This window comes from Leptonychotes weddellii, chromosome 10 (genome assembly GCF_054177405.1).
Source record: "Leptonychotes weddellii isolate Sample4059 chromosome 10, ASM5417740v2, whole genome shotgun sequence".
NCBI lineage: Eukaryota > Metazoa > Chordata > Mammalia > Carnivora > Phocidae > Leptonychotes > Leptonychotes weddellii.
Genome location: NC_138378.1, coordinates 581,605 through 591,719, shown reverse-complemented (window position 1 = coordinate 591,719; position 10,115 = coordinate 581,605). Strand labels below are relative to the sequence as shown.

The window sequence follows — 10,115 nt, the reverse complement described above, 5'->3', positions numbered from 1 at the left end:
ACCGTGGGGCTGGCCTTCCACCAGGGCCGGCCTGCGAGAACCAGTTGGGGGCGGGGCCTCGCGGAGGCGAGAGGCGGGGGGTGGGGGGGAACGGTCTTGCACAAGCTGGTCAGGGCCGGGCTGGGGCGGGGCCTGGCCGGGAGGGGACGGGGGGGGGGGGAAAGGAGGGGGGAGGCGGAATCCAAGCGGGCGCGTCCGCGCGTGCGCACCCCGCGTGCGCTTCGGTCGCGGAGCGGCCTTCGGCGGTCTCTTCTGCAAATGGGCTCCGTGGTCTAGCGTCCCCGTCCCCGCCACCTGTGATCGCGCGCCGAGGCCCGCGAGGGGTCGTCGCCGAGGTGAGGACCCGGGCGGCGCGGGAGTCGAGTCGAGGGGCCCGAAGGGGCTCGCCGCGGCTGGGGGGACCGACCGACTGGCGGACGGAAGGCCGGACGGCCGGGGGCGCGGGGTGGGCGCGGGCCGGGCGGGCCGGACCGGCGGGTTCCCGGAGCCCCAGGTCCGCGGCCCGGCGCACAAAGCGCCTTTGTTGCGCCCGCGCCGCCGGTTCGGGCCGGTTGGCGCCGCCCGCGACCTGCGAGACCGCCCCGGCCGGCCGGGACTCCGCCCCCACTCGGGTAAATCAAGCCGGCGGCCCTGACCCCGGCGTCTGGATGGGGGCGGGACAGCCCGAGTGGGGAACGCCCTTCCCGAGCGGCCTTGGTGACCGGAGGGGCACCCCGACCCCTGCGTGCGCAGGTCTCCACCAGCCCGCAAGCGACGGCATGGCAGCCATCCCCTCCAGCGGCTCGCTCGTGGCCACCCACGACTATTACCGGCGTGAGTAAGCCCCTCGCCCCTGCCCTGCGGGTCTTCTCTGGGAGGGGGGAGGGCTGCCAAGGACCCGTGGCTCTGCCTAGCCGGCGCTTGGCCCGGTGGACAGGGCAGGACGCTCGGTGCCCTGCGGAGCTGACCAGGCCTCTCTTCTCCAGGCCGCCTGGGCTCCACTTCCAGTAACAGCTCCTGCGGAAGTGCGGAGTATGGTGGGGAAGCCATCCCTCACCACCCGGGTGAGTGCAGGTCCACTCCCCTTTGGTGCGGGGCACCATCGGGGCATCCCCCCAGGAGCGGGCAGCAGCACCACGACCCCACTTTGTTCCTCTCAGGTCTCCCCAAGGCCGACCCGGGTCACTGGTGGGCAAGCTTCTTCTTCGGGAAGTCCACTCTCCCGTTCATGGCTACAGTGTTGGAGTCCCCAGAACGGTGAGGACACATTCCTGGGGGCCAGCATGGGAAATGGGGGCAGGTGGAAGCCACCTCTGACCACAAGCTCTCCCCCAGCTCGGAATCTCCCCAGGCCTCCCCGGGCACGATCACCTGCGACTTGGCTCTGGAAGCCATGAGGAAGCAGCCTGGTGGCCAGCCTGGCAAAACCAACACAGAGCCGCCATCCTGAGTGGCCACCGCAAGGCTTCAGGAGGCGCTAGGCTCATCAGAGCCCCTCCCTCCCCTTCCCTCCCTTTCCCATAGACTAGGCAGGCTGCCGCAAGCAGAAGCAGTTGGGTTACTTTTATATCAAAATAGCAAAACACCCAAAAGGAAGTTGAGAGGATCCTACTCTTTACTCTCCAAGCCACATGCAAGCCTTCCTCACACCCTGGAACCATGTGCCTTGCACCAAGTGGAAAATAAACTCCAAGCAGCCAGTAGCCCCGATGGTGTACGTGAGCTGTGTGCCCCCCGGGCCTGCATGCCCCCGGGCCTGTGGTCAAAGTCACCAAATCTTTCTCAACCTCATTTCTTGGCGGGGGCGGGGAGTTGACCTTGCCCCCTGGGCCTTCCTGGGGCCCCTCACTGGGGAGCCACCTCTCAGGTTTGGCCCAGGTTCACGCGGGCGGCAACTTCAGGGAGTATGGGGCCTTGGCACCTGAGAAGGGGTGAGGTGCCTTGCCGTTTTGGGGAGCCTGGGAGAGCAAGCAGTTCTGGAGTTGGACAAGAAGTCTCCTGGGCAGCCACTGAGGTTTGAGTCCTCAGACTTGGCCCCTGGCCGCTGGGGAAAGCTGGGCCTCTGCCTGTGGGTTCAGGAGTCGCCCCCCACCCCGGCCGCCCGTTTTGACCACACCAGGGAGGGCAGGGAGGGAGGAGGACCAAGGCTGTCCCAGCTGGTGTGGAGCAGTTCCCTGGGCCACGCTGTCTTCAGGTGCCTTCCTAGAATCACGCTGCCTCTTGTAGCCCATTGTAGGACACATTCTGGGCACAGGGACCCAAAATTAACGCTGAGTGGTAAGGGGTATGGGGGCGTTCCAGAGGGGCCTTCTCACCCCAGGTAACCCGGCTTTGGACGTATCCAACCCTTTACCGGGCTCCTGGGGCAGGTGTAACGGGGGGCTGGTAGTGCCCACACACTCTTACTGCTCAGCAGGGGTTGACCCAGGTCCGCTGGTCAGGAGGGCAGCTTAGTGAGGGGTGGACGGGGGCTTAGTGTGAGGTTAGGAGGGCCCGGTCTCGGCTCCTGCCCTTCCCTCCGTGGTGGGCTGTAAATAGCTGCACACGTCCAATCCAAGGCTTCACGAGCCTGAGGCCCCCGAGGGTTGCAGCCACCGTCCTGTGCGCCCCGGTTGTGTCCAGGCAGAAGGCTCTTCCCACCTCCAGAGGGACCCAGAGTGGGGGGAGGTGCCCCAGAGGATAGCCTGAGCACTACCCAGCCTACCCAGTGTCCAGATGAGTCCCCCAGGGCTCCTGTGGGCAGCTGCTGATGGCCGTGGCAGGAAGACAGGGATAGTCCCTAGCCCCCGGTAGGAGAGAGCAGGGCCCCACCAGCAAACAGCCCATCTTCATGGAGTCCTAGGAAGTCCATGTTCCCCCCAAGTCAGGAGACGGGCACGGGCCAGGTGGCATAGGGTGAGCCCAGCCCAAAGCCCGGGTCCCTCCCGTGCCCCACCTGGGGAAGCTGAGCCCTGGTCCTGACTGAGTTGGGGGCTTTGGGTCAGGACCAGCAGCAGGGATCTCCCTTTAGAAGGGGGGTGGCCAGGCTCCTGGAGGGTTCCAGAGTTGGAGTTGGCTGTGGTGGGCCCTGGCACTTTGCAGGAGCTGGTGTCTTAGAAGGGGCAGACGGGAGGACGGGTAGGCCCCGCCCCCAGGCTGCAGAGGGCACGCTTCCCCTGCCCCAGGACAGGGCCGGCCCATGGCTGGACGAGCAAGCGCTATCCCCCAGGTGTCCCCAGCCTGGTTCTGGGAGCTGTCTGCACTTTCAGTCTGCCCGTCCTGATGGGACGCCCAGGACGGCACCCAGGCCCATCTTCACAGGACCTGGCCTGGTGGCCTCCGTGGCCGCAGCGAGAGGGTGTCACACTCAGAGCGGGTTCTTGTACCTGCTGACACTGGAGAGCTTCTCCCGCAGGGCTTTGAAGCAGGGCCTGTGCTTGGGGTCCCTGTGCCAGCACGAGAGCATCAGCCTGTGTGCGGCGGGCGGGCACTCCGGGGGGCAGGGCATGCGGTAGCCTGAGTTCACCCTCAGGAAGGCCTCGTGGTTGGACATGCCTGTGGTGGGGCGGCCAGAAGAGCTGCAGGGGCTGGAAGCTGGTGCCCAGCTAGCCTCCCCTTGCCCCTGGGAAGCCACACTGCCATCTGCCGCCCTCCCAGGAAGCCCTGGGCCGAGCTCCTGCCTGCCTCACCCCTGCACACGCTCCTGACGCCCCTGGAGGGCTGCCCCTGGGAGGCCGGCTGGGGCAAGTCCCAAGTCCAGGTGACGGCACCCTCCTGCCCCGCCCGCCACTGGGGACGCTGTCGGGGGCCCGGTACCTGGATAGGGCACCTGACCCCTGCTGAAAATCTCATGGAGAAGAATCCCGAAGGACCAGACATCAGATTTGATGGAGTAAAGCCCTCGGGAGAGGGCCTCGGGGGTGGTCCGCTTGTAGGGGATGTTGTGGTCGTGGGAAAGGTAGACGTCCTCCTGCAAGCGGACACGTGCGGGTGGGCCTCGGCGGCTGCCCTCACCCCTCCCACCCCAGCCACGCGGACAGGGCCTGGGGTTCTCGTGGGCCAGTGCAGCGGGCACTGATGACCGCCGCTAGAGGGAGGTGCAGCTTTCCCTCCGATTCGGGGCGGGGCGGGGGCAGGTGGGCCGAGCTGGCAGGTCAGGGCCAGGGTAAGCGAGGCCCCCGCCCTGGTGGTGTCAGAGTCACGCAGGTGGGCCGGCGTGAGCACGCGCACGGTGTGGCTGCTGCAGAGCAGCCTGCAGGTCTGCTCACGCCACAGGCTCGCAGAGCTGCCCAGCTCCCCCTGGACATGCTTGGAAGGGCTGGAAGAGTCACGCTTGGCCTGCCTTCCCGCCTGGCCTGCCCCACAGCTGGCCCGAGTGGATGAGGGAAACGCCTCTCGAGAAATATCCAGCTTATGATGAGGAAGGAACTGCAGCATCAGGACAGCCGCCCGGGGGCGAAGGGCCCTGGTTGCAGCGCCCAGTGCCCCATGCACCCGAGCGGAGGGCGCGGGCCCCAGAGGGTGAGAACAGCCGGAAGAAGCAGTCAAGTCGTTGTGGCCCGGGTCCGCTCCAGGAGCAGACCAGTGACATCATGGCTTTCAAGAACTTGGAAACAGCTCTGGGGGGCACGTGATGACTGTAAGGCATCCCCGTTAAGTGTCGAAAGCGTGATTGCGGCTGTTTTTATTTGGGGTCCTTGTATAGAGATCCTGAAGTGGGCGCATGGGGACTCGGGTCTAACTGCAAGGAAGAAGGCTGGGGGGCTTGTAGGGGCCAATGGGGGCAGGGGGCTCAGGACACCATTCCGTCCACTCTGTCTCCTGTGTGGGGGGCGGCTGGGGGGATGTTTGCCCTGAGCTCAGGAAACGCCCCCGGCCTCTGCCCTCACTGCATACCCAAGGCAAGCTGCCATGAATGAGTGAGCACAGGGCGCTCTCCTCCCCCCGCCCCGGCCCCCATGCAGCCTCCCTTTCCTCCCGCAGCCCCTGCAAGTGCTGACCACCCCCCCTTCCAGCCTCAGAGCCCTCTGGGAAGCCTCTGCCCCCCATCGGGGTACGGCTCCACAGCCCTGCATCTTGCCCTCCAGCTTCCTGTCCCTGCTCAACCGGTCTCCCCGAGGGTGAGGACAAGGGGAAGGGCAAGGCCGAGGGCGCGCAAGCCCCCCGGGACCCCCCGCCCCAGGTGCAGAGGATGCCCTGCACCCCCCTCATGCCCCGGGCCCTACCTTGATGAGCCTGGCTAGCCCAAAGTCCCCCACTTTGTAGATGTTGTTGGCCCCCACGAGGATGTTCCTGGCAGCCAGGTCCCGGTGGATGTAATTCTGTGACTGCAGGTAGCACATGCCCTCAGCCACCTGTGACGCGAAGTCTACCAGCTCCGAGATGGGCAGGGATGTCTCGTCGGAGTCTGCGGGGCCGGGGAGCCGCGGGTCAGAGGAGCCCGCCACGGCCCTTCTGGGAGGCGGTCACGGGTTAGAGCCGAAGCGCAGCTCATACGCACCTTTGCCCCCAGTCTCCTTTCCGGGAATCTGCACTAAAGCGAGAGGAACATCTACACAGTCGAAAACCTCAGGTTCAGCACCAGGTAACTGGCTGAACGGGCACAGCTTGTGGACGTGGTCCGCGCTGGTGCGCTGTCCGGAAGAACCTCTGATGAGGGGACCTGGCCGCAGTGATCAGACTTGCCGTGAAAGAGGCTGTGTTCGGTGTTCGACGTCGCCATGTAAAAACCTGCCCGGCGCACGTACCCTGGATGTCGTGTTCCTGCAGCACCCGCTCGGCGCCACTTGAGCCCCTGTGACATGAGGCTGCGTCCGCGCCACGGCACCTCGGCCAGCTAGCCCCGATCGTGCTTGGCTTGGGTGTTACGTGAAATAACAGGCCCTGGGACGGGTGATGGGGTCTGTGAGTCCGCGAGACCCATCGTGTGTGTTTAGTGTGTGTGTAGGAGGGGGTGTGCACGCAGGTGGAAGTGTTCAAGCACATCCAGACGCCGCAAGAAGGGCCAGCGCCTTCCAGAGAGAGAAGCAGAGCCAGGCCTGCATGTTCCGGAAGCTGGGGGTGGGTGGGCCTCACCTGGCATTGGAATAAAATGGCCTCGGTTAACTGTGCACGTAGGAATTACAGCCCTTCTCGTCTTATTTGTACTTCTCTGTGTTTTCTCCAGTCCTACAATGAATAGATGGGACATTTACCACAAGATGTTTTAAATCCTTTCTCAAGCAGGGCCCGGCCGACAAAGGCGTCAAAGCTCCCTGGTGGCCTGTGCCTGGTACAGGGGCGACGTGGGTTTTCTCTTTCTTCGTGCAAGTTTCCCACGCCCTCCCGCAAGCACGGGTCACTTGGATCCCCGGGCAAGGAACCCCGAGTGCGGCCCCCCGGCCGGCTCACCCCACAGCAGCTCCAGCAGGCTCCCCTGGGGCATGAGCTCCGTGACAACGTATGCGGGATGCCCCATGGATGCCACGGCGTGCAGCCCCAGGACACGCTTGTGTTGCAGCTTCTTCATGGGCTGGATCTCCGACTGGAACGTGTGCTGGTGCAGGAGGTCATCTGCGGGGGCAGGCAGCCTCGGTGGGTGCGGCCCCAGCCCCGGCTTCCCCCACCCACCTGCACGCAGCAGCTGCTCAGGATGTGCGGGCACCCCCCCCGGGATGCCACGGCATACCAGGGCCACGGGCCACAGGAAGGGGACGCTGTGCCCACCACCTGCTCTTGCCCCACACCAAGCATCACGATTGCCACCGCCTGCCCAAGCCCGAAGCGAAGCAGAACATCTCCCAAGTGTGTTCCCATGAGCCCCCGATTCCTGGAGTGGGGCGTCCAAACCCCTAGTGGGTTTATAGGAAATTTTAGATAAATCTTTAAAAATTTCTAGTGATCTATTTATTTTAATGGATTTCCATTTACATTAAGGATTTAAAATTCCCTTTTTAAATAAATGCATTTAGCTGAAAACATAGACATCGAAAGGAAAATGCCCTCTGAATGCTGTTGTAGACGCCGCGCGCGGTGCACACGGAGCCAGCGTGTAGCACACGGGACCGCCACCCCACGAGCGAGGCCAGGAGTCCCTGTTGGGTCCCTGGCCCGGGCCCCACTCACCTCGAGCAATCCCCTTAATAGCCACTCGGATGCGGTCTTTCCAGAGGCCTTCGAAGACCTCCCCACAGTACCCAGACCCCAGCTTCCTGCAGAGCGTGAACTCCTCCTGCGGTGTCTCCCAGTCTTCACAGTGGGGCAGGGGCTTGGGCTTGTGCTGGAGAGACAGGCAGGGGCACAGGGTGGGGGTGCTGTCCCCATCCCCTAGCCCACCCTTCAGGAACTGCCCACTCCGACCCCAGGACGGGGAGCCCCTACTCTATCCTCAAATGTAGGGCAGTGTTTTTTTGGTGAGGTCCCAGGGTCCAGCATGTGGCCAGGCTTTCCCAGGAGCTGCCCCCACCATGGCTGCCCTCTGCAGTATCCTGCAAACACCCTCACAGCCCGCTGCAGGGTTTTGGCTACGTGAGGCTCGGTGACGCTGGGGATGCTGTGATGTTGGCTGAGTGCCACTCGGACAAAACTTTGGGCCAGAGGGACGCAGGACATGGTAAGAGCATAGCTGACCTCTCCCTGGCCCAGGGGCGAGAGCGACCTGGCAAAGGCAGGCACATCCCACCCCACCCGCCTGCTCCCACGCCCAGCTCTGTAGGACCACAGCGTCCAGGACAGCGAGAGTCCCTGGGGCCAGGTGTCCCCGAGGCCCCGCCAGCCAGTGAGCACATCAGGACCCACACCCACCCTGTGGAGGAGAGGGGGCCACAGGTGGGCAGAGGACGAGCAGGGGCAGCAGGGCGCAGGCGGCCCTACCTTCCAGCAGGGCACGGTCAGCCGCAGGCCGTGGGACAGGCTCTGGGCTTTGTGGTGCTCCAGGAGCTCGGCCAGGCCAGGGAAGGACGCAGCCTCGCTGAGGTGCAGCCGGCCAGGCCATTGCGCCACCAGATCCTGTAATGCCTCACGGCCAGCCTGTCCCGCACTGCAAGGGGGTGGGGGCAGAGCCCAGTGGACGCAGGCACGCAGTCCCGGCCCCTGCCCGCAGAGGGGCGCTCGCGGGCCGGGCATCCCGCCCCGCGGCTATCTCCTAGCGAAGTAAGAAAACCCAGACCCGGCGGGCCCCAGGGACAAGCCACCCACTGGAGGGAAGGCTGGGCCGGGTTGCGGCAGACGGACGGAGGGGGACGGGCCGGGGGGACGGGCCAGGGGCAAGGAGCCCCGAGGCCAAGTGCGGGTGGGGCCACAGACTGGGGAGAAGGTGTGGGAGGCCGTACCTGAGAGAACATAGTCAGCGCCCGGCTTCTCACTGACCCTGACCAGGAAGGCCCCTGGCTTGATGCCCTCGGCCTGCAGCCGATGCAGGGTTTCCCAGCACGAGATGCGCCCAAAGAACCACCAGAGGGGCGGGGGCGGTCCTGAGCCTGCGCCAACCTTCAACCCATGCCCTCTGACCCCATGTCCTCCCACCTGCCCGCCCTGAATCCCAGCCCCCTCACCTGACCCCAGCTGCTCTCCGATACTGTCCCTGGCCAGAGGCCACTTCGTTGCCCATCAGAGACCCCAAATGTCCCAAACGGCCAATCTGGACACCAGGAAAGGCCTTAGTGACCCAGAGGGGTGCAGGCCCCTGCCACCACCCTGCCCAGGGTGTCCCCTGTCCGTAGAGTCGGAGCCACTCCTGTCCCAGAGACACCACTTATCCAGAGTGGGACCACATTGTTCTGTGACCTGGCCACAGATGCTCTGCTCTAGGACCAGGGGACCTGCGGTTCGGCAGGCTCTGCATGCGCGTGCTCACACACAGACCCACACACACGTGCTCACGCACACCAGTGCCAGGGCATGGCCAAGCCCGGACTGCAGGGTGGGGCTGCAGATCCCCCGGTGACTTCCGCTGCCAGCTGCCCTGCCCTTGGTCCCTATTCCTTCAGGCGTCACTGGAACAGAAGCCCCCCCACCACACGGAGCCCCGTGAGGGTCACGCCCCACCCTGACCGATTTAGCACATCTTGAATCTCATTTGCTCACCACTCCAAGCACCCTGCCTCCGTCCTGCTTTCCAAATGCACTAGGTTCTCGGGACCTCAGGGCCTTTGCACCCGCCGTGCCCAGCTCTGCACTTCCCTGTCCTTGGACCGTGCTGTCTATGAATGCACTGCGTGTCTCCCTGCACACATTCACCATGCTACTCCTCCCGCGTTCAGGATCGCCGGACCACAGGCGGGCAGCGGAGTCTCTCCTGCTGGACCCTCCCGGCCCAGAGCTCAGAGGAGTGAGCTCAGGTGGCCTGCACACGCCCATGCCAGGCTGCCCCTTGTGGTCCAAGCTTCCTGGGCTGCCCCTTGGGACCAACCACCACCTCCAGGATCCTCCTTACCAGTGACGGGGCAGCCTGCAGCCCACGCCCAGACGGGCATGTCGCAATGACTTTCCTGCTCCATTTAACTAGGTCACGCATCTGGTTTTGGCTGTTTGGAAGGTGAGTGAAGCTTTGCTCCCCAAAAGGCCCAGTCCCAGCCTCAGATTCCTACGCAGCTGGCCACCCAGAAGCCCACTGTGGACCCTTCTGTCCTCTCTGGGTCCTGGCACCACAAAGTGACCTTGGGGGAGTCCAGGGGAGGAGCCACGTACCCACAGATGTCCCATCGCGAAAGCCTAGTCAGCTTTCCCGGGACCAGGGTGGTGGGGTTCAGCCCCAACGAGGGGGCACCGGGAGGCAGAGTCACGTGTCCCCTATCCTCATTGGCCTCCAGGAAGCTGGCCAGCATCCCGCCCCTTCCCAGAGCCCAGCCACAGAGCTCCGTCCCGAGGACTGCCCTGCCCTGAGCCCTTGAGGGGCCTCAGGGCGCAGGGAGTGGGGGCACCTTGGGGTGACCCATGAGGGCCATAGGGATACTACCATCTCCTTCTCGGCCAGGTAGTTGTGGGGCATGTAGCCCTCGACCAGGGCCCTGCCCGCCGCATCCAGCAATGTGGCCCACCACCACTCCTCCTCCTTCCTGGCCACGTGGAACAGATCCCCCGCCCAGAAGCTCAGCTCCTCATCCGTCCGGGCCTCGCGGTCCCAGAGGCCCACGTACTGGGGGCCCGGGTGAGCCTGGCCCTGGGATACCATGAAGCTC

General features: G+C 64.9%; 2 protein-coding genes across 4 annotated transcripts; one reads left to right on the top strand and one right to left on the bottom strand.

The window, feature by feature from the left end:
• Nucleotides 1-150: 150 nt before the first annotated feature.
• PPDPF (pancreatic progenitor cell differentiation and proliferation factor) lies at nt 151-6,157 on the top strand. 3 transcript variants are annotated; one of them, XM_081832412.1, is made up of 5 exons: nt 151-335; nt 733-813; nt 966-1,043; nt 1,140-1,236; nt 4,325-6,157. In XM_081832412.1, the coding sequence occupies exons 2-5, from the start codon at nt 759-761 to the stop codon at nt 4,590-4,592; spliced, it is 498 nt and encodes a 165-aa protein (XP_081688538.1). In that variant the 5' UTR covers nt 151-335; nt 733-758; the 3' UTR covers nt 4,593-6,157. The 3 variants fall into 3 exon arrangements, with proteins under 3 accessions (XP_081688538.1, XP_081688539.1, XP_081688540.1); XM_081832413.1 differs by having other exon boundaries at nt 663-813; XM_081832414.1 differs by lacking the exon at nt 4,325-6,157 and adding an exon at nt 1,315-1,682 and having other exon boundaries at nt 173-335.
• PTK6 (protein tyrosine kinase 6) lies at nt 3,326-10,108 on the bottom strand. Its single transcript, XM_081832411.1, is given in 10 exon segments — nt 3,326-3,513; nt 3,775-3,928; nt 5,184-5,365; nt 6,349-6,510; nt 7,063-7,216; nt 7,810-7,926; nt 7,929-7,975; nt 8,268-8,408; nt 9,422-9,425; nt 9,890-10,108. Coding segments are annotated over 10 exon segments (1,368 nt in total).
• Between the last annotated feature and the right edge of the window lie 7 nt (nt 10,109-10,115).

Bases quoted from the DNA above. Each gene is read 5' to 3' on its own strand.
- PPDPF (XM_081832412.1), top strand. From the start codon at position 759: ATGGCAGCCATCCCCTCCAGCGGCTCGCTCGTGGCCACCCACGACTAT. The intron at 1,044-1,139 runs GTGAGTGCAGGT...TGTTCCTCTCAG, and splicing joins AGCCATCCCTCACCACCCGG to GTCTCCCCAAGGCCGACCCG. The intron at 1,237-4,324 runs GTGAGGACACAT...CCTGCCCCACAG, and splicing joins GTGTTGGAGTCCCCAGAACG to CTGGCCCGAGTGGATGAGGG.